This window comes from Rhinolophus hipposideros (genome assembly GCF_964194185.1).
Source record: "Rhinolophus hipposideros genome assembly, chromosome: 5".
NCBI classification, from domain to species: Eukaryota; Metazoa; Chordata; class Mammalia; order Chiroptera; family Rhinolophidae; genus Rhinolophus; species Rhinolophus hipposideros.
Window position 1 is genome coordinate 38,023,700 of NC_138051.1, and position 22,949 is coordinate 38,046,648.

The 22,949-nt window shown below is 47.7% G+C and overlaps 2 protein-coding genes across 5 annotated transcripts in view; one reads left to right on the forward strand and one right to left on the reverse strand.

Moving 5' to 3' along the window:
* The window catches only part of DNAJC17 (DnaJ heat shock protein family (Hsp40) member C17), a 35,786-nt gene extending 19,755 nt beyond the window's left edge, over positions 1–16,031 (reverse strand). The window contains exon 1 of the mRNA XM_081047761.1: positions 15,910–16,031. Within this exon, the coding sequence (XP_080903887.1) occupies positions 15,910–15,987 (78 nt within the window). The 5' untranslated portion in view covers positions 15,988–16,031. The remainder of the gene's footprint in view (positions 1–15,909) is intronic.
* Positions 16,032–16,180: 149 nt separating this feature from the next.
* ZFYVE19 (zinc finger FYVE-type containing 19) lies at positions 16,181–22,619 on the forward strand. Of its 4 annotated transcripts, XM_081047758.1 has the most exons (12): positions 16,224–16,415; positions 16,872–16,995; positions 17,670–17,791; positions 17,957–18,010; positions 18,353–18,471; positions 18,570–18,715; positions 19,058–19,166; positions 20,739–20,945; positions 21,369–21,442; positions 21,741–21,839; positions 21,971–22,095; positions 22,177–22,619. In XM_081047758.1, exons 2-12 carry the CDS (start codon positions 16,981–16,983, stop codon positions 22,253–22,255), a joined length of 1,149 nt encoding a protein of 382 aa, XP_080903884.1. In that variant the 5' UTR covers positions 16,224–16,415; positions 16,872–16,980; the 3' UTR covers positions 22,256–22,619. The 4 variants fall into 4 exon arrangements, with proteins under 4 accessions (XP_080903883.1, XP_080903884.1, XP_080903885.1 ...); XM_081047757.1 differs by lacking the exon at positions 16,872–16,995 and having other exon boundaries at positions 16,181–16,415; XM_081047759.1 differs by lacking the exon at positions 16,872–16,995 and having other exon boundaries at positions 16,230–16,368.
* The last annotated feature ends 330 nt before the right edge of the window (positions 22,620–22,949 follow it).

Genomic DNA, 22,949 nt, shown 5'->3' on the forward strand with positions numbered 1-22,949 from the left:
CCAGAGCTATTGGGGTGGGGGAAGAAATAAATAAAAAAGAAAAGAACTAAAAGGTATCCAAATCAGAAAGGAAGAAACAAATTTGTCACTACTTGCAGATGACATAATATTATATATAGAAAACCCTAAAGACTCCACCAAAACACTATTAGAACTAATAAACGAACTTAGTAAAGATGAAGGCACAAAATCAATATACAAAAATCAATTGCATTTCTATACACTAATAATAAACTATCAGAAAGAACAAAAATACCACTTATGACTGTACCAAGAACAAAATACGTAAGAATAAAGTTAACCAAGGCGTTGAAAGAATTGTACACTAAAAACTATAAGATATTGATGAAAGAAATTGAAGAAGACACAAATAAACGGAAAGGTATTCATACTCATGGATTGGAAGAATTAATATAGTTAAAATGTCCATCTACCAAGAGCAATCTACAGACTCAGTGCAATTTCTGTAAAAATTCCAATGGTATTTTTTACAGAAATAGAACAAGCAATCCTAAAATTTGTATGGAGCCACGAAAGACCACAAACAGCCAAAGCAATCTTTTTTTTTTTTTTAATTGGGGAACAGTGTGTTTCCCCAGGTCCCCCTCCAAGTCATTGTCCTTCAATCTAGTTGTGGAGGGCGCAGCTCACTGGCCCATGTGGGAATCGAACCAGCAACCCTGTTGTTCAGAGCTCGAGCTCTAACCAACTGAGCCATATGGCCTCCCACAACCAAAGCAACCTTGAGAAAGAACAAACCTGGTTTCAAACTATATTACAAAGCTACAGTAATCAAAACAGTATGGTTTTACAGACAGAGATCAATGAAAAAATAGGAAGCCCAGAAATAAACCCACATATTCATGGTCTATTAATTTACGACAAAGGAATTACAATGGGGAAAGGACAGTCTCTTCAATAAACAGTGTTGGGAAAACTGGGCAGCCATGTGCAAAAGAATGAGATCTTACACTATACACAAAAATCAACTCAAAATGGGTTCAAGACTTGAACGTAAGGCCGAAAACCAAAAAACTCCTAGAAGAAAACAGGTGGTAAGCTCCTTGACATCGGTCTTGACAATAATTTTTTGGATTTGACACCAAAAACAAAGGACAAAAGCAAAAATAAACAAGTGGGACTATATCAAACTAAATAGCTTCTGCATAGCAAAGGAAACCATCAACAAAATGAAAAGTCAACCTACAGAACAAGAGAAAATATTTGCAAATCCTATATCTGATAATGGTGAATATGGAAAATGTATAAAGAAGTCATACAACTCAATAGCGAAAAAAAACCCAAAAAACAAACAATCCAATTAAAAAATGGGCAGAGGATCTAAAGAGACATTTTGCCAAAGAAGATGGCCAACAGATACATGAAAAGGTGCTTAACATCAATAATCATCAGGGAACTGTCAATCAAAATCACAATGAGATATCACATCACACCTCTTAGAATGGCTGCTATCAAGAAGACAAGAAATAACAAGTGTTGGCGCGGATGTGAAGAAAAAGGAACCTTGTGCACTGTTGGTGGGAATGCAAATTGGCGCAGCCACTATGGAAAACAGTATGGAGGTTCCTTAAAAAATTAAAAATAGAACTATCATATGATCCAGCAATTCTACTTCTGGGTATACAAATATATCTGAAAGAAATGAAAACACTAACTCGAAAAGATGTATGCACTCCCATGTTCACTGCAGTATTATTTACAATAGCCAAGATAGAGAAGTAACCAAAGTATCCATCAATGGATGAACGAATAAAGAAATCTCTCTCTCTCTCTCTCTCTCTCTCTCTCTCTCTCTCTCTCTCTCACACACACACACACACACACACACACACACACACACACACACACACTATTCAGCCATAAAAAAAAAAATCTTGCCATATCTGACAACATAGAGATGGGCCTTGAGGGCATTATGCTAAGTGAAATAAGTCAGACAGAAAAGGACAAATACCATATGATCTCACTTATATATGGAATCTAAAAAACAAAAACAAAAAACAACCCGAACTCACAGATACACAGAACAGATTGGTGGTTGTCAGAGGTAGTGTGTAGGGGGTGAGCAAAAGAGGTGAAGGGGGTCAAAAGGTACAAACTTCCAGTTATAAAATAAATCATTCCTGGGGATGCAAAGTACAACACGATGACTAGAGTTAGTAACACTATATTGCATATTTGAAAATTGTTAAGCAAGTAGATCTTAAAAGTTCTCATCTCAAGAAAAAATATTCTATAACTATGTTAAGGTGGATATTAACCAGACTTATTGCGGTCATCATTTCACAGGATACATGTATCAAATCATTATGTTGTACACCTGAAACTAATATAATGTGATATATCAATTGTGTCTCTATAAAAAAAAACACACAGGGATGTCTAGTTTCTTTCTACTGTTCTAAGCTAGGAGGCAGCATGGTTCACTGAAAGACACAAGGTTCGAAAGCCTAAGAGATGTATTTTCAAATTTTGAATCTTCTACATACATGACCTTGGGTAAATTACTGTTTCTCACTTAGCCTCAGGTTCTTCAGCTACAAAGTGAGGGACGTATCCCCTACACATAGGACTGCTGTGAGGATTATATAATCCCTGTGATGGACCCGACAAAAACTAGACACTCAATGTAAATTGCAAACCTCTCACTTATCCACTCCTGGGAGGGAGGTCAGTTGTGACACCAGCCCAGTATGAGGCCAACCTGATAGTAACTCCAGGGAGGGAGGTGGGTCCAGAGTGGGCCCAGGTCAGCCCAATTTGAATTCTTGAGGTAGACAAGTCTGTTGGGGAGGTGGGTAGGAGGGGCAGTTCCCTCCCAGGGGCTCTGAAATACTCTCATTCAAAGGGCAGAGGGCATGGGTAGGTGACCTGAGACCTTCCAGAGTGGCTGGGAACCAAACCCCAGCTGGCCTAAGAATGCTGGTCCAGTGTGTCTGTCCTGATTAACTAGTTCTTACTATCTTTAGTTGCTAAGCCTGCTCTGGGCAGGGCCTATTCCTGGGTTTTAGCCCGGAAGGCCAGTTTTGACTTTGAACCAGTTGGCCTGGCATTTGATGTTTTGTGTTACAAACTGGATTCCCAGCTTTGGCCAATCTCTTGGAGTGAGTGAGTGCTGCCTTGAAGAATTTCTCATCACGTAAACACAACTCTCCTAAAGCAGGCCTTTGAAAAAGCTTCCGGTGTCAACACTGTTTATTATGATAATTCTACCTTATGAGCTGCTCAAGAGGCTGGATTCAGGGCAAAAAGCTACAACGATATTTATCTTAAAGTTGGGAAGGAACAGGAACTTTCATTAGAACAAAGAAATTGAGGGCCCACATGCGGAATGATGTGGGATTAACATACGACTGTCTATTCCAGGCCTGAGGGCTGGCAGCAACTCTGTGAGGTGACCTGCAGGTGCTGGGATGGCTTAGGCAGGGCTGCGGCTGCCAGGGGAAGATGCCAAAGGCTCCTGCCTCTTCACACTTGCAGTTTCCTTCTTGACCTATAGGTTTCCCCAAGGTCCTCTGGTCTCCCTGGCACTTGGAAACATTAATTTGCATTTCCTGAGACTTAGCAGAGAGGAGCTAGGTGACAGCTGCTGGGCTTCCCACCCAAACCTGGCCCAGACGGAGGGTTTTCAGAGAACCAGGCTGTCTCCAAGGCCCAGCGTCAGAACGACAAAGATCTCAGATGAACATAAGCTCCACGAGGATGGTAACCTCCAGTTTGCACAAGGGTGGTCTTCCTCCTGATGTCTCTAACTGCCCCCCACCTTCGCCATCCGAGGACACTACTTGAGTTTAATCTGTCTTTCATGTCTCAGGATCATCATCCAGAGCATAAACTACCAAACAGTGTAACATGTTCAGATGCTACTGAGGGCAAAGAGTCAGGCTTTTGCTATGCTTAGGTGGCAATGACCTTAAGTTCCACACTTTCCATAGTTTTCTCTCTCTTCCCTAATCAGGCTCTATTAGACTGTGCCAGATGCCAGCACTTCCCTAGAAGCACTTCCACTCTGCAGTTTCTTTTCTGGTCTGGAAGAACAGACACGTGGGTTATAACTGTATCGCAAATGAGAGCACACAGGTGTAGGACATTATGGAGGTTCCCCTCACAAATAAAGGAAATGCATGTTAGGGGGCAGGGAGCTTTGATTATCCATAGGGCCCAGGTCAGTGCACTGAACAGTACCTGGCACTTAGTAGGCACACAATAAGTACCTATTGAATGAAACGGGCAAATATTCATTTGTTCTCAACCAAATTATTCAGGCGCACTGAGAAGTAAAAGGAAGTGGGTGCTTTCCCGACCCTAGGAGACTACACTATTTCACAATTTCTCCTTCTACCTGCTAATACCTCTTGAGAAATCAATCCTGGAAAAGGGAAGAATCACTATAGCAGACTGTAGGGAGAACCACAGTGGAAACTAAATGTTACCCCTCAGAGACCACATCACAGTGGGGAAGGATGAGTCATGAATTAACAGCCACTCAGCCCTTCCCGGAGTCTTGAAAACTGGTTCCACCACTTGCAGCAACTTGAGCCTAAGCAGGGAAGGGGGCGGGGAGCTGGGTCCCCACCACCTCCAGTGGGCTTTCCGCCTCTGACAATCCACCTGCCTCCAGTTTCACCTCTTGAGGGAAGTGAACTCCTGACTCGCCAAAACAAGCAAGGCACTAAGGGGTCAATAAACATAAAATAGCCATCATTAACTTAAAAGAAAGGTGCCCCACAAAGAAGAGATCATTACTTTTTTAAAAGGCTGCTGTCCTATCTTATAATAAAACTTGGAGCCAGGTAAGTGAGTGGTACTAGTAATTAGGCCAGACTCAGAGATGGGATGTGGATATGGACGACACGCAGGAAGGCCACTCGGTGTGACAACAGGTACTGAATGAACAAACCACCACTGTGAATCAGCTGGAAAGGCCGGGTTCCAGGAATGGGAACAGTCAGTACGCACTGCCCAGCAGTAATTCCTCCCCCAGCCTGGGGGAGGCAGACCTCTCCCCATTCGGGCACAGGAACCCAGAGGTTAGGTGACTGCCTGATGTCACCAGCAGGAAGTAAACCACAGAGCTCTGGGCACTTATGTAAAAGTCCCCTCTGAAACTTACTCTTCTTAAATCTGTAAGGAACAACATCTGAGCATCACATTCTAGGGTACAACAGAAATATGTGGTTTCCATAAAGGTATTAGCTAGCATACAGGTAAAATAGCCTTTTCCTTAAAGCAACAATAAAATACAACCACCACCACCACCACCACCCGCTGGAAAATGTCAATATTAAGTTCCCACAGCAGTTTTCCAGGTAAATACACTTAAAATTTGAATCTTTGAGTTAGAAGACTGTAGGTCACTACAGAAACTATGGACGGCTCCCAAGGCTCATTGCAAGCAGGGGGCCAGTCATCCCCAGACCAGCACCCTCAGCTCAGCACTCTCCAGATGTGCACCTGCTGACGGTACCAAGACGATCATGGGGACCCTGGCCCTCACGCCAACACCTCCCTCAGGCTGTGACCAAGGCCCGTGAGGCAGACTCAGGGCAGTGGCCTGGCAGCTGGACTGCCCGGCATCGCGCACAAGCCCGGCGGGCTTCTCTCCACACGTGGCCCCTGGGCGCCCCCTGGGATCTGGTCCTCAGCCCATCATGGAAGTCCTTCTTCAGCTCCTCCCATCCCTGGGTTCTCACCTCTGGGCCCCAAGCCCTGCCCAGCCCTCCTCAGCCTACTTTCCCCAACCAGCTGAGCACCCGGAGCCCAGCCTGTGGCCACACACCCCCCCCATCATCAGATGTCCCCTTCTTAGGCCCTGCTTCCTCCCTCCCACCCTTCCGCCAGCTACCTCGGCATCAGGCTCAGACTCCAAAATGCTTGTCTACGTCCTCCTCTCAGTTTGGAGATGCCCACCCTTCAGGTATCTGATACCCTGGGGCTGGCTGCCCCTTACCTCTCCCTACTGCCTGCTGTCACCCTCACCCCTGGAGACCTGGGTCCCCAGCCCCAAAGCTGCTCTCTCTGCCTGGCCTCTGCCCTCTCCCAGAAGCAGAACTCCTTTGTGAGCCCTGGTACTTCCTATATCTCATTCATTCCTTTTGTGCCTAACGCACTGGTTTCATAAACAAATTCATATTAGTAAAAAGAAATGAGTTGATTTAAAGAAAAATAGTATTAACTAGATAACAGTATTCAAGAACAGCAAAAATAGGGAAGAGCTATGCAAATGGAGACCATTTTGAATACTGCTTCGTTTGAAATGGAAACTCTGGTTCATTTTAACGCAAATGTTAATGCACTTCCTCAGACTGTCCAGATGGGCTTAATACCTGCTGGGTTCACCCAGGTAGAGCAGCCTGACTCACGGTCAAATGTGTGTCACAGTTAGAAGTGGGAAACTCTCTGGGGCCCAAAGACCCGTTTCTTACTGCCCTAATTGCTCCTCAAGTGTGGGTCATGGGAAAAGCTCTGAAAGAGGAGCAGAAAGTTTGGGTTTGGGCAGGTACTCTGCATTTACTAGCCACCTTATGCTGGGCAAATCAATTAAACTCTTTCAGCCTTCATCTTCTCATCTATAAATTGGAGCTAATGGTCCTTGCCTACCTCACAGCCTTGTTTTGAAGATCACATCAAATGAGATAATTTATGTGAAAGCACTTTGGTGTCACATAAATGTGAGGTATTATCCTGAATGCTAATGAATGGCTTACAGCTTACAAACACAAATGAATCATTCCTTTTGACTGAACAGGCAGCCAAATAACTTCCCAAATCCAGAGCTTCAGCCAGACAAGCAACCCCAGGAGTGAGTTAACCATCAGAAAGATGCCGAGACTTGGAGGCCTGGCTCCCGTCCTGCCCAGTGCTGGTCAGGCTCTCGGGGGAACAAATGACGGTCGTCAAGAGCAACCAGGCTTGGTGCCAACCACAAGGACTCAGCACCTGGCCTGGAGGTAAGAAGTCTTGGGGCGGTTTCTGCCGGCGACAGTGGGCCCAGTCAGGTACACCTCAAATCCAGAAAGGGCCCCCAGAGCCCACAGGAGCAGGTTTACCCAGCCTAGGGCCTAGAGGCCCACAGGTGCCACATTTTTCAGCGTTGTCTGCTGCCACCTCCTCAGCGAACCCTGGACGATGTCACGCCAGGCACTATGACATCTACATCTCCGTGCTCATGCGCTTCTCTGTCCTCCGAAGCTTACTCTTCTTAAATCTGTACGGAACAACGTCTGAGCGTCACAGTCTGGGGTACAGCAGAAATGTGTGGTTTCCATAAAGGTAGTAGCCAGCGTACAGGTAAAAGAGCCTTTTCCTTAAAGCAACAATAAAATACAACCACCACCACCACCCGCTGGAAAATGTCAATATTAAGTTCCCACGGTAGTTTTCCAGGTAAATACACTTAAAATTTGAGTCGTGGAGTTTGAAGCCGTCAGAGGGCTTCGACTGAAAGGCAAGGTGGCTACAGAAAGGAGAGAGAGTCTCGTGTCAGCTGCAGGGGAGTGGCAATCATGTTACACTGGGGCTCCCGCCTGGCCTGACACTCCCTCACTGGGTGATCTCTGGCAAGTTCCATAACCTCTCTGGACCTCCATCCTCCTGGCTATAAAATGAAAAGAGCAGATGACCACGGAGATCCCTTTTAACCCTGCTGCGACATATTCTTTTCTCCCCTCAAGGTCACGCACAAAACACTTCCCGAGGGCCTTCCCTGATCCTGCCAGATATGATCATGTCTTCCTCTAGATTCCTACGGCATTTTCCGCATACACTTCACTGAGCCTTTCACTCTACCTCCTTGTTTACTGTATTGCGTGAGCTGCCTGCAGGCAGAAGTGTCTAACAGTCCCACATGTACCTTGTCCCTGGTGACACACTCCATTCATTTGTCGATTTGAACTGAACAGTGAACTCTGCTGATCCTCAGCTTTGTTCCACCTGATTCCCCGCCTCCTTCCTACCCTGACCTCTGCCTCAGGCGGGAATCACTGGTGTAGCGTTGGGTGAATCAGCCTGGGTCTGTCAGGACTGGGATGAGTGACAGGGGTGAGGAAGGAGGGCAACCTTGTCATGTGTTGTGGGCCGGGTGTATTTGACTTGAGCGCTTACAGTGAAGGAAGATGGAACAATAATAATAGCAAGAACTAACCTGTGGTAGGTACGCACTCTGTGCCAGGCCCGTGCCAAGTGCTTTACCTGGACTGAGTTTCACAACAACGCCAGCCAGGAGGAACTGCCATCATCCGCATTTTGCAGACGGGGAAGCCAAGGACCACAGAGGTGAAATATTTGCTCAAGGTCACAAATTAGGTAAGTCATAGGACCAGTACCCAGGCAGTCTGACTCCGAAGTCCACTTTCTTAACTGGTCGTAAGTACAAAGGCACATTTATAATTCCCAACATTGCTCAGTGCTCTGTATTATGATTTCCATCCATTCTCAACACACAGCAGATGTAGCAAGCCACAATTCTTGGCCTTACTTGTTAAGATTAGTATTTTCTACACTCTACGTTCTCTAGGAAATTGTCATCTGATTTGAAAATGTCAACTTCTAGAATTATCAACTTTAACTTCTGCCTTTCAAGATGGGCCACCGGAGCAAGAGAGGAGGAAGCTGGAAACAGATGAGATGGGCCGACCCTGCAGGGACCGCTGTCTTCACGTTTGATCCCTAGCACCAGGCTCTGTGAAGGGCACGCGGTAGGCACTTACTAAAAGTTTGTGGGATCAAATGGTGTTTGTAGGAAATGTTTCTACTCTCCTCTACACACACAGAGGGGAAAAGAAGCCAAAAAGAAGCAGGGAGAACACTATAAAGTTTGATTTAATAAGGTGTTCGTGTGCCTGCTCTGGGCAAGGCAGTGGGCACGCAGCATGCTGCTTTCAAGAGCCAGGGCGTGGGCTCCCAGCAGAGAGACGGGCCATCTCCTACCTACTCAGTGGGAGTGTACGTCGGTACCAACTTTCTGAAAGACAATTTTGAAAAAGCCTTTAAGTTTATTTACATCGGGGCTAGTAATTTCACTTTGTCACAAAGTATTACTGCCTAAGAAAGAACTAAGAAAATAATAACGCATACTCATTGAATCATTCAACAAGGACTTACTGAGCACCTATCAAGGGTTAGGGAGTATTCTGGGTGCTAGAGACAGGCAGTAAACAAAAGAGAAGTCCCTTCCTCCTCGGACTTTTTTACATTCTAATGGGAAAGACCAATGGTAAGCAAATGGGTATGTAATGTAATGTAAATGAGATGTGCTACTTAAAAATACATAGCCGCTAAGCGTGTGACAGCTAATTTAAACAGGTGGTCAGGGAAAGCCTCTCAGAAAAGGTAACATTCAAATGAATGAATGAATAAGGTGTGGCAGTGAGATATTCAACTGCCAGGAGGAAAATGTTCTAAGCGGAAGGTTTAGCGAATGTAAAGGCCCTGAAGCAAGGACGTGTTAGATGAGTTTGAAAAAAATGTCACTGGAGGTCCATTTCAAACTCATTAGGACAGTTATTATCCAAAATAAGGGAAAATAACAAGTGTTGGGGAGGCTGTGGAGAAATTGGATCCCTCACGCCCTGCTGGTGGGAATGTGCACTGCGCAGCTGCTGTGGAAGCCAATATGGCGGTTCCTGAAACCATGAGACCTGGCGCTGCCCTAGGACCCAACCAACCATCCCATCTCTGGTCAAAGCCCCAAAGAACTGAAAGCAGGATATTTACACACCACGTTCACAGCAGCATTATTCACAATAGCCAAAAGATGGAAACAACCCAAGTGTCCATCAAAAGATGAATGGGTAAACAAAATGTGTTTTATCCGTACAATGGAATATTATTCAGCCGTAAAATGGAAGGAAATTCTGACACATGCTATTACACGGGCGAATCTTAAAAATATTACCTTAAGTGAAATAAGCCAATCACAAAAGTACGAATATTATAAGATATTTGTATGTTCGTTTATATGAGGTACATAGAATAGTTAAGTTCATAGAGAAAAAAAGTAGAAAAGTATTTACCGGGGTCCGAGGTGAGAAGGGAATGGAAATGAATGATTAGGAGTATGGAATTTCAGTTTGGGATGATGGGAAAGTTCTGGAGATGGATAGTGGTGATGGTTGCACAACAATGTAAATGTACTTAATACACTCAAAAAAGGGTTAAAGTGGTAAATGTTACTTTTTACCACAATTTTTTCCAAAAATCACAGGACGATGTGCTGGAGCAGTGAGCAAAGAGAGAACGGTAGGGAATGTGCAGCAAAGGCAATGAGGGCCCCAGGGGCCAAGGAAGGCGTTCGGGTTCCATTGTGAGAATGATGAGAAGCCAATGGGGAGTTAGGAGCAGAGGTGACACAATCGGATTTACATTCTAAAGACTCACTCTGGCTGCTGTGTGAGGAGGTTCAAGGGGCAAGAAGAGAACTAGGAAAAGGGCCAGAAGGCCACTGCAGTCACCCAGGTAACTCCTGAGGTTATTTCATCTTTTGAGGATTCGCAAATGGCCCGAATCCACGAACTACTCTTCATGTTGGCCCTGCGGCCCTGCCCATCCTGCGTGTACGTGCGAGTGTGTGTGTGTGTGTGTGTGTGTGTGTGTGTATACAGAAATGTGCACATGAGCACCGAGAATCTGGGGCTCACTGCTTCAGGTTCTAGCAGGGGACTGGTTCCCACAGCATGCTCCTCTCGCCAGGAGCACTGCCATACCACGCCCAGGCCCTCTACTCAAGGCTCTCCTGTAAGAAAAGGACACCTTGCCCTGCCTATCTCTAGGGCTGCGTAGGGAACAAAAATGTCTACCTTTGGGAATTGCTCTCACAATTCCCATGAATGTGGTGTTTAGCCCACTTTTGGGCCTTGGGTTTGTTGTGATGAGAGAAAAATGTTTCCAGAAGGGCTACTAGCTCCACGTATACAAAGATGGAGTTGGACTTGTCCCTAACTCTAGCAGAGGTAGGCAAACTTTTTCTGTAAAAGGCCAGATAATAAAAACTTTAGGGGGCTACACATGGTCTTTGTCATATATTCTTCTCTATTTTTGTTTTATTGTGGTAAAATATATATAACATAAAATATACATAAAATTTACTGTTACCATTTTTAAGTGTACAGTTCTGTGACATTAAGCACATTCACGTCATTGTGCAACCATCACCACCATCTGTTTCCAGAACTTTTTTTCCATTCCCCAACTGAAATTCGACACCAATTAAACACTAACTCCTCATTCCATTGCCACTCCAGTCCCTGGTAACCACCATTCTACCTTCTGTCTCTATGAAGCTGACTGTCCTAGGAACCTCATAGAAGAGGAATCATACAGTATTTGTCCTTTTGTGACTGGCTTATTTCATTTAGCATCATGTCTTCAAATTTCATCCATGCTGTAGCACGTGTCAGAATTTCCTTCAGTTTTAAAGCTGAATAATATTCCATTGTATGTATTTCCCACATTTGGTTTACCATTCATCTGCTGGTGGCCACTTGGGCTGCTCTCACCTTTTGTCTATTGTGAATAATGCTGCTATGAACATGTACAAATATCTGCTCAACTCCACGCTTTCATTTCTTTTGGGTATACACCCAGAAGTGAAAGTATTGAATCACAGGGTAAATCTTTGTTTCATGTTTTGAGGAATCACCATGCTGTTTTTCCACAGTAGCTGCACCACCAGTTACATACAAGGATTCCAATTTCTCCACATCCTCACCAACACTTGTTATTTTCTGTTTGTTTGTTTTTGTTTTTATAATAGCCATCTGAATGAGTGTGAAGTGGCATCTCGTTATAGTTTTGATTTGCATTTACCTAATGACGAGTGGTATTAAACATCTTTTCATGTACTTAGTGGCCATTTGTATAACTTTTTTGGAGAAATGGCTTTTCAATTCCTTTCCCCATTTTTTAATTGAGTTGTTTGGTGTTTTTGTTGTTGTTGAGTTGCATTTTTGATAATCTTTAAACATGTAAAAACCATTCTTAGCTCATGGGCCATTAAAAAAACAGGTCACAAAGATAAAACACAGAACAAAACAAAAAACAAACAAACAAAAAACAGGTCTTGGGCCACTGACTGCCCCCACATCTCCTGATTCTCAAGTACAGTTGTTGCAATGGCTTCTTTGACCACTACTTCATTCATTCAACAAATATTTATTGAGAGCGAGCCTACTCTGTGCCAGTCACCAGGCAAAGGGCTGCTACGGATGTGAATGGACCTGATCTGGTCCTGAGAGCTGAGTACAGGGGAGCGTAAGGCATGAGACAAACAATCATACAAATGAATATATAACTGCAAACTGAAATAAGGGCTGGAACCAGGCTAACAGAAAGAGGAAGAACTCTCCTTGCAGAGGGAAAAGCATGTATGAAGGGGTAAGAAATTCTATTGAGGGGCAGCCGGATGGCTCAGTTCGTTAGAGCGCGAGCTCTGAACAATAGAGTGGCCGGTTCGATTCCCACTTGGGCCAGTGAGCTGCGCCCTCCACAACTAGATTGAAGACAATGCTGCGCTTCCAGAAGGGTGGCCAGACGGCTCAGCTGGTCAGAGAGTGAGCTCTCAACAACAAGGTTGCCGGTTCAATTCCCACATGGGATGGTGGGCTGCACGCCCTGCAACTGAAGATTGAAAACAGCAACTGGACTTGGAGCTGCGCTGCGCCCTCCACAACTAGATTGAAGGACAACAACTTGGAGCTGATGGGCCCTGGAGCAACATACTGTCCTCCAATATTCCCAATAAAATGTATTTAAAAAAAAAAAGAAAGAAAGAAAAAAGGAGAAATTCTATTGAATATTTTATTAAAAATGCAATACAGTTTTAAGGGAGTACCAAGATCATTCCATTTTTTGTGAGAATAAATTGGAGTGGCACAACAGATCGGAACAGACTAGAAGGGAGACAAGTTGACAGGCTATTCTAACGGTTCAGATGGATGTTGATGGGGCTTGGGCAGAGTGGTGGTAGTAGAAATGGAGATAAGTGAACAGATTTGAGAATTATTTGCAAGGTTGACTCATTAGGACCTGGTGACGGACTAAATGACAGGAGTGAGAGGAGAGGGAGGTGTCAAGAATGATTCCAGTGTGGGTGGCTGTTGAGCTCAGTTGGTTAGAGTGCGAGCTCTGAACAACAGAGTTGTTGATTCGATTCCTATGTGGGCCAGTGAGCTGCGCCCTCCACAACTAGATTGAAGGACAACGACTTGGAGCTGATGGGCCCTGGAGAAACATACTGTCCTCCAATATTCCCCAATAAAATGTATTAAAAAAAAAGAAGAAAGGGGCCGGCCCGGTGGCGCAGGCGGTTAGAGCTCCGTGCTCCTAACTCCGAAGGCTGCGGGTTCGATTCCCACATGGGCCAGTGGGCTCTCAACGAAAAACAAAAAAATAAAAAAAAATAAAAAAAAAAAAAATTAAAAAAAAAAAAAAGAAGAAAGAATGACTCCAGTTTCCTTGCTCAAGTGGATGGATGGTGGTACTATTTACTGAGATGGAGAAGTCCAAGGAAGAGGCAGGTTTGGAGAGAGAAGTTCAAGAGTTCATTTTGGGATGTAGTAAGATTTAGACCCCTAGAAACATCCAAATAGAGAGGTCAAATAGGCAGATAGATATGTAGATTTGGGATGCAAAAAAGGATTCAGATTTGGTCTGAAAAGAAGTTAAATTTGGTGTTGGTGCTCATCACTACAACTGAACTGTACGGGGCTGCAAAGGGCCAGAGTGGAACAGTGGAAGGAGCACCGACCTGGGCTGGATATCAGGGGATCTGGGTTCTAGTCCCAATTTTGTCACTAACCATCCTCTCTGAGATTCAGTTTCACCATCAGTAACACAGGAGGCTGGCCTAGATCGGGGCTTCTTTAGTCTTTTTTGGAATAAGAATGACCATCTCTCCTCAAAAATTAACAGACAAAAATCATTACACATGTTTATTTAGTCCTTGGTGCCTTTTTGTGGACCCTGAATCAGGAACTCCTAGACTATATGACCAGACAACCAAAGTTGAGGAAGCCTTCCTTGAATACACTTTAAAATCTGTTGGTCCTCCCGGTCCCCCTACAGAATATGACAGGCATTGAACCTAGGAGAGGGGACACCAGCGCCTAGGTCTCCAGGGTCCTCTACCGAAAATTATCCATTACCATAAGTTAGCCACGATATCCAAAGGCCCCAACCTACTTCTCAAGGTTTTTCAAAATCTTCTTTTACCCTTTCTTCTTGGCCTATGCTCCAAACTGGATTACACACATTCTCCCCTTTCTTGGAATACCCTTCCTCCGTATCGCCACACAACCAAACTCTGCCTGTTCTTCAAGGCTTCAAATGCCTTCTCTGCTTCCCTCACCGCTTCTCCCAAACTAGAAGCAACTTCAGCCTCCTCTGAATACCCACAGCACTTTGTCTGTATCCTTCTGGAGGAACTTACCACGTTCTCCCTCATGTTACAGTATTGCCTCCCCCACTAAAAGGTAGGAGTAGCACCTGTTACCCTTTATAAAGGGACTTCTCACATATCCCTTATCTCATCTGAGTGAAAATCGGACCCCAACCACACTGGCCTGCTTAGACCTTGGTCTCTTGCCTAGACAAGAGCCCCACCTGACCCCCTAGTGGCAGTTCCTCAACCTACCCCCCTACTCGTGTCCATTCTGCACACTGATGTTGAATATTTACTTTAAAATCTGATTATGGCACTTCTCTGATTAATATATACATCAACGGCTCCCAACTGCCTTCCTCAGGAGTTCTCAACTTCAATTCAGGGTTCCAACACACTGGCTAGATCAGGTGTGAAATGTCCAAAGTAATTTCTCACTATTAAGTACAAGTTAAACAATTAAAAAATATAAAGCACTTAGAATAGTGCCCAGCACATAGTAAGCATTATATAGGTTTTAGACATTATTAATACTGAAATGTTGAGACTTATGAAACAGGTGTAGCAGATGTTTTTGGTGCTCTGTCCACATCCCCATGGCCCTCTTCTGATTTTACCTGCAGCTGCAGGGACAGTTCTGTACAGGCTTACAGCATCTCTCCTCAAGGGCCCTATGGGTCTCCCTGCTTTTCTGTCCCAGAGCTTCCTCTTCTTACAAGCTCACTCAGTCCACAAGGAGGGCAGCACGGAAATACAGGGGCATTGGTAGGCATTAACTTTCATCTGATGAATTAGCTGCCTCCCCTTCCTACACCGCTACAACTCCAACCATGCTCCAGGGGAAGGTAACAGACGTCTTTATCACAGCTTGGTCAGTGTTCCACTCGCTGGCACTCTTATCAATACCTTCCTGTGGCGTTTCAGGCCATCTGCTTTGCCCTTCTGGTCCTCCTGCTTTTGGCCACTAGCACATGTTGAGAAGGCAACTCCTGAGCATCTGCTACTTTAAGAGTCAATGGGCCGGGGTGGAAAAGAAAACAGAGACGGTAGAGTCATAGGTCCCAATGCCAAGGAGAGGGCGAAAAGAGAGGGGAGGGGCCTTGAGACCTGGCCTTTCCTTTGCCCTAGGCTCTAAGTGGAGTTAAATCAGCCTTCGGGAGAGACTGAATGAAACGCTTTCAGCCACAGTCAAGACCGAAACGGAATTAAAGGCTGACCTGCGCGGGCGCAGGGAGGAGGCTGGGTTCCCTCCCAGGCTCACCGCGCGGCCGCAGGGAGAGTAGAGCACCCCGCACGAAAGCCTCCCTGCTGGGACCCCCCCCCCCCTTCCTTGTGAGGCCCTCAGAGCCTGGAACGGTCAGGCAGCCCACCTCGGAGGCCGTCAGGCCGCTCGTCGCTCCCCGCCCGGAGCCCGGCCGAACCTGGAAAGCGGATGCCAGCCGCGGGCTAGGCGCCAAGACAGGAAGGGCCACCAGACCTCTCGGATCGGCTCTCCTCGCCACGGTTCTTACCTCTTTGTCCGCTGCCTTCTCCTCAATACCTAGCAGCGCGTACAGGTCCATCTGTAAGAGCTCCTCGGTCACCGCCATGGTTCCAACCCTGACTGGATTGTACTACAACTCCCAAGAGCCTCAGCGTCCGCGGGGATTCTCGGGGACTGTCAGCCCTGAGCCGGCTGATGGCGCTTAGCCCCCTGGGAAATGTCGTGTTCTGGGTCAAGCTTGACTGCCTCTGAGTGAAGCTGGCCGTGGTGAATAAACTACGACTCCCAGCAGCCCCCGCGCCCGCGGCTATCGGTCTGAGATTGGGGTGGCAGGTCGCGATTCCCCAGCGGGAGACTAGCTAACCCGCGCAAGTGGGCGTGGGGGACAGGGACAGAGGTGGGTGAAGGTAGAAAGGGCCGTGGACCTGGAGGGCGTGATCTCAACTCGGTGGACCCTTCTTCGGCACACCGGGAACCAGGATGGAGAGTAGGTGCTACGGCTGCGCTGTCAAGTTCACCCTCTTCAAGAAGGAGGCGAGTCTTCTCTCTCCGCGGGCTAGAGGGCCAGGGAGGACGCGGAGTGGAGGGAAGGAAAAACATGGGACTTGCAGCCCGTAGACTTGGTTTTATGGCCCCTTTGCAGTTGTGTGGTTTTGACAAAGTCACTGAGCCTCGGTTTCCATTTCTGTAAAATGGGTCTAGCACTCCCTTGCTTACGAGGTTGGTGTGTAGGTCTAGTGAAGTGCTGGAAGTGAAAGTTCCCTATAAACTGTAAAGCGCGCTCCTGGCATTTTTGGAAAGCTAGACTTTTCTGTCTGCCACGTGTAGGGTCTGGCTGTTTTCCTTCCATCGCAGCCGGGTCTTAGTACTCTGTGACCACTCTCCATTACACCATGCCCGTTACTCTTCCTGCTCTGAAACCGGCACCATCACGCAGCCTGCCCTTCCAGGTTTCTTGAGTTAGATTTCTGCCCTTCCTCCTGCCCACAGAGCACCATGGCAAAGTCTCTCGTGCCCTCAGCACAGACCCATCAAGTTCCCCTGTAAACTGCAGGCTTCCTCTGCCTCAGCTGTGACCAGGAGATAGGAACCAGACAGGATGAATGGAGAGCAGGTAGGGAGGCAGATCCGTGTAGCACTTAGAAACCTGGGTTTGGGAGTCAGGGTGGTCAGGGTTCAAATTTGAGCTCTGATGTCGTATTCGCGGGGAGACCCTTGTTTGGGCAAGTCATGTAACCTCTCTGACCCCACCTAAAATAGGAATAATAATTGTGGTCATCAGGATTAAGTAAGATAATGTGTAGAAATCGTGAGGATTAAATCAGATGATGAATGTTAACTACTGAGCTTAGTACCTGGCACACAATAAGTGCTTAATAAATGGAGGCTATTGTTATCTCATCCTGACAAGCCTCCTTCCATCTCTGCTAGAGCAGAGAAGGCATGGGCTCTGCACTCACTCTGATGCTCGTTTGTTGCAGTGTCAATGGACCTGGAGTGGCTTTGCCTGTTTGTCTTCTACACCCCAGTGTCTGGGAAGTGGAGACAGGGTAGAAAGCATGGGAATTTTGCATGAAGCTTTACTTGATTGGAATACAAGAGTGGAGAATGGGGAATTGCTTTACCCTCTACCCATTTCTCCCTAGGCCTTAGGCCCCACTCCCCATCCTCCTCCCAGCAGCTGGTCACAACTTCACTGCCTTCTCTCTGTGTGTGCTCTGAGACTCCCAGGGAGGAACCTGCAGGGTCAGCTGAGAGGTGGGTAACCCTGCTTCATGTTTCTTGTAGAATGGCTGTAAGAACTGTGGCCGGGCCTTCTGTTCCAGCTGCCTTAGCTTCAGTGCAGCAGTGCCCCGGGCTGGAAACACCCAACAGAAAGTCTGCAAGCGGTGCTATGAGGTTCTGACCAGGTGAGAGGCTGACATGGGTGAGGATTCAGCCAAGCATGGCAGCAGGCCGCTGGCCAGCACTTGCAGCCTTGTGCTGTGTCCAGAGGTCAGCCCAGGAAGTGTTTGTGGTGAGGGGCACTGACTGGCTGATGGCAGGGCTTCTGACGTCAGATTTCTTCTCCATAGAGGATCTTCTCCTGCTCATGCCTCCAAATGGTCACCACCTCAGAACTATAAGAAGTAAGTACTGAAGAGACGATGAAGCCCCAGGGTAGGACTCTCTTCTCAGCCTCTAGATCAGTTGAGCACAGAGTCAGGAAAATATCCACCTCTCAGGCTCCTGACTGCCCTCTTGGGCTCAGAGAACAGCTCATCAGCCCTCTACCAAGGTTCTTGGTAGACCTTGCCCTCTCAGTTGGCCTCTGGGTTGAGTTGCAGGGTGACATGAGCAAGAGCCACAGAAGATTGTCCATTGGAGGCCACCCTAGATGCCTAGAAATTATTTGAATGGGAAACAGTGAGTAGGTGCCTTTGCCCCTCCTTTCTGCTTTCTTCAAGAGCCTCTCTCTCATATTCTGCTAGGCGTATGGCAGCCTTGGAAGCCAAACAGAAGCCCTGCACTCCACAGAGCCAGGGACTGAGCCACCAAGACCAAGTCATCGCTGAGCGCCTAGCACGGCTCCGCCAGGAGAACAAGCCCAGTGAGTGGGGTCAGGCTGGTTGTCCTAAAGGATACCATCTGGGGCTTCTGGGACTGGGATTCCTCTGGATCTTACAAGGTTTTTCATACCAATTGCAGAGTCGGTGCCATCACAGGCAGAAATAGAAGCCAGGCTAGCCGCTCTAAGGGATGAACCCCAAGGTCCCATCCCTTCCACCCAGGAGATGGAGGCACGGCTTGCCGCTCTGCAGGGCAGAGGTCCGCCGTCCTCGACCCCCCAGCCGGTGAGTGCTATGTCTTGAGAAGGAGCGAGGACCAGCAGAAGCCCAGATACATGTATGCTTATGTACTCTGTAGGAGTTGGCAAGCCTCCAACCCCCCAGCTCCTGATCCTCTGGCCTGCTGCCAGGCCAGGGAACCTGGGACACGTAGCAGGATTGGATGGGACAGGAAAGAGTGGCTCATCAGTCCTGTTGGGGACTGTCAGATCAGCTTGACTGTGTGGGCCCTGGATGAGTCCCCCTTTCCCTGAGCATCCACCCCTGACCTAGACTGCTCTGGACCTTATGGTGTGGTTCCCCCTAGCCTGCTCCCCACTCCCCACTGAGTATCCCTCCTCTAAGCAGGCGTATCAGACACCAGACACCAGGACCCAGGCCCAGCAAGCGCAGGATCTGCTGACACAGCTGACAGCGGAAGTGGCTATTGACGAGAGCCAGGAACAAAGAGGCCCAGGTAACTTCTCTCCCTGGGCTCCCAGGAACCTGCCCTCCTCTTTCCCCAGGTGGGAAAGGTTCTGCTGCCTACCCTTTAGGAGGTGAATATAAATCAGAGATCAACATTATAAGAGCTACCATTTATTGAGTGTTTACTTCAACAGGAGCCCATGTAAACCTAGTGGATAAGCTTGTAGGCTTTAGAATCAATCCATGATTGTCTGTTCTACCACTAACTATCTGTGTCACCCTGGGAAAGTCACTTTCCTCATCTGTAAAATGGAGGTATGTGTGGTAAAACCTACCATGTGGTGAAGTTGTGAGGAGTAAATGAGGTAATCCAATAAGGTCTTAGGACCATGCCTAGCTCATAGTAAGTGCTCAGTGAATGTTTTTTGCAATGATGATAAGGAGGAGAGAGAGACTATTTAAATTCAATTAAAATTAAATAAAATTTAAAATTCAGTTTCTCATGGGTACAGCCACATTTCAAGTGTTCAATCGCCACATATGGCTCATGGCTACCATCTTGGACAGCACAAACATAAATCATAATACGGAATGTTTCTCTGTCATCATAAAAAATTCTAGGGCCGGCCCGGTGGCTCAGGCGGTTGGAGCTCCATGCTCCTAACTCCAAAGGCTGCCGGTTTGATTCCCACATGGGCCAGTGGGCTCTCAACAAAAAAAGACAAAAAAAAAAAAATTCTATTGGACTTTGCTATTCAAAGGCTTCAGAGCGGTGGTTCTCAACTGAGGATGATTTCACCTCCAGCGCCCACTTGGCAGTGTCTGGAGACTTTTTGTACCACTGGCATCTAGAGAACAGAGTCTAGGGATGCTGATGCTGCTAAACGTCATACAATGCACAGGACTACCCCACAACAAAGCATTATCTGCCCAAAATGTCAGTAGAACCAACATTGAGAAACCCTGCTGTAGAGACACAATCTCATTGAATATCCTCAGTGATTTTATGAGGTCCATAGGCACTATTATAATCCGTATTTTATAAATGAGGAAACTGAGGCCTGGTGAGCTTAAGGAACTTGATCAAAGTCACATAGCTATTAAGCAGCAGAGCTAGGACTTGAACCCAAAGCTGTCTGATTTTAAACCTCTTGCTCTGAGCAAAAGGAGACATGTCAAAGCCACACCCACTCTGGTAACATTCTCCCAGCCTAGTAACACTTAAGACCTCAGCTTCGGTCATGTCCTCTCTGAGCTGCTCCCTTGAAATGCTAATTCCAGCCTGTAAGGCAGAAACGCTGGCTGAAGCTTGGCCTCCCCAAATCCTGATCCTTTTGGGCAGCGATTTTCAAACCATGGGACGCCCACCCTAAGGGCAGCATGTTAAAATATTGGGTGGGGATGGATATGGTGGAAAAACACATGTCTAAGATTACTAGTTTTTAACATTTAGAAAAATGGAGGAAATACTCATTTGTAATATAAATCACAGGAGCTAGTGTTGAACAAAAAGCTGATGATCTATGGGTTTTTTTTTTTTAAAGTTCAGAAATGAGCTCAGTGGCTTCTGATGAGAGATCTTGGAATGTCTCTGCCTCCCTGACTGCCTCTCTCCTTCCAGCTGTCTCTATCCAGAATGACCTGAACCAGGCTGGCCCAGGGGGCCAGAGTGCTAATTCCAAAGGGCAAACCACCTCATCCCTGGAAGAGGAGAGCAGGCTGCTGGCTGAGGTAGCAGTCAAGCTACAAGAGGAGAACACGAGACAGGAGAAAATCCTGGCCCTCACCAAGCGCCTGGCCATTTTGCGGGGACAGGACCCCGACAGAGGTAGAGGCTAGGGAGCAGCTACTCACTCATGTCCATTGGGCAGCCACCCTCCTACCCCCAGGCCAACCTCTGCAAAATGGCTGCACTCCCTGCCAGGCTGAGTCAGGTGCCAGGGGTTCCTGTGCCCGGGGGTCTGTGGAGCTCTGCCCAGATGCATGAGGAAGTACTGGGGTAAAGCAGTGGATGAGGAATAACTGGCAGCCATCAGGGGCAGGGGACCCACAGGCCCTGCAAGTGTAGAGCCTTCTGTTCCTGCCCCCAGCTCTGAAGGGGGGTGGGGCATGGTCTGATCAGAGTGGCTGCAGAGGCTGCTCAGTTCTAGAATAAGTACCAAACCAGCTCCTGGGGGCAAGAGTACAGCCACTCAGGTGCACTCTCTCAACCTCTCTCCTTTTCCCCTGCTCCTACCTCTCCGTCTTCAAGTGACCCTCCAAGACTGTAACGTCCCAGACAGTGATGACGATGAGGAGACAGCCGTCCAAAGAGTCTTGCAGCAGGTGGGCCTGCCTTACCCTCCTGCTCACCCCTTGTCCTGCCCCACCCGCCATCTGGCCCCCTTCACTCTGCCTCCACTCGGACTGGATGGCCAGTCACCCTGCGGCTGCTGTTCTAGCTGGGGCCCCACTGTCCCTGTGACTCAGACCTGCCCCCTGGCCTCTTGAGATAGGGTGTCAGTCATCACAGGCCACAGATAAAGGAAGGTGGGTTGAGAAGCTAAGGCCACGGAGCCTTCGGTGGAGGAGGGGCAGCGTTGGGCCCTGAGCAGGGCACTGTACCTCTTCACCCTGCCCACAGCTCACCGAAGAAGCTGCCCTGGATGAGGCCAGTGGCTTTACCATCCCTGTGGCGCCAACTCTCCAACCCCAGGCCCAATCCTGCAGGGCAGAATCTGAGGTGAGAAAAGCCCAGACACCCCTCGGCCACACCACAGCCTCCCTCCCTGCCTGGCCACAACTGCAGGGTCTGCTCCTGCCCTCCCACTCATACCCCACCTTACTTCCCCCATTCCTCTCTGATCCCCGAAGGCCCAGGCCCTGGCCCCCAGGCCTGAGGCTGAGGAGGAACTCCCCTGGTGCTGCATCTGCAATGAGGACGCCACCCTGCGCTGTGCTGGCTGTGATGGAGACCTCTACTGTGTCCGCTGCTTCCGGTGGGTGCAGGTAGCATGTTCTGCGCAGGTAGAGAGTTCAGGGGCTACTTGTGATCCCTGACCTGTATCTCTGTTCCACAGGGAAGGCCATGATGCTTTTGAACTTAAAGAGCACCAGACATCTGCTTACCACCCCCAACATGCAGGCCGAGAGTACTAAGGAACCCTGGTCCTCCTGAGAAGATAGCCCTACAGGCAGTCGCACAGGTTGGGGTGCCCACCTCAGAGCCCAGCCTCGGCATCTGATGGAAGAGCATATCAGGCTAGACTACTCAGGGGCACACCTTTTCCTGGCATCGGTGTCCCTGGAAGGAGGAAAGATTCTCCATTGGAGCTGATGACTGGATGAGCCAGATGGAAGGCGGAAGTTGGGAACCCTCCACCAAAGAAACCTGGACTGGGATCAAAAGGCATGATGAGGAAAGATCATACTGAATCTAAGGATGAGCCTTGGAACCTGCTCCAGAGCCCAGGGCCCTCTCCCAGCACTTGGTGTATCAAATAAAGTATGTTGATTCCGTTGGCCCAGCGTCTTTTATCTCAAGAACCCTATAGGCCCTGAGCCTGGGCCCTTGGAGAGGTGGCAAGAACAGAGCAGGCTCTAAGTCCAGTCCTACAGAGTGAGGGAAAGGACTGAGCCTTCCTGCAACTTCTCCAGGCAGGAATGGTCCCACCCATCCTGGTGGCCTCTAGCATGAATATTCATTCAACTGAACTCAACTGTGCGTCCTGCCCTGGGCAGCCCAGCTTAGCCCCCAGGCCCCACCATTTGGATTCTCAGCCTCTGCAGTACTCACACACCTCTTGCACAAACTGGATGCCTACCTTGCTTCCTGCCTTACTCCCAGGGCTCT

Bases quoted from the DNA above. Each gene is read 5' to 3' on its own strand.
- ZFYVE19 (XM_081047757.1), top strand. From the start codon at position 16,362: ATGGAGAGTAGGTGCTACGGCTGCGCTGTCAAGTTCACCCTCTTCAAG. The intron at 18,472-18,569 runs GTGAGTGGGGTC...TACCAATTGCAG, and splicing joins CCGCCAGGAGAACAAGCCCA to AGTCGGTGCCATCACAGGCA. The intron at 21,443-21,740 runs GTGGGCCTGCCT...CCCTGCCCACAG, and splicing joins TCCAAAGAGTCTTGCAGCAG to CTCACCGAAGAAGCTGCCCT.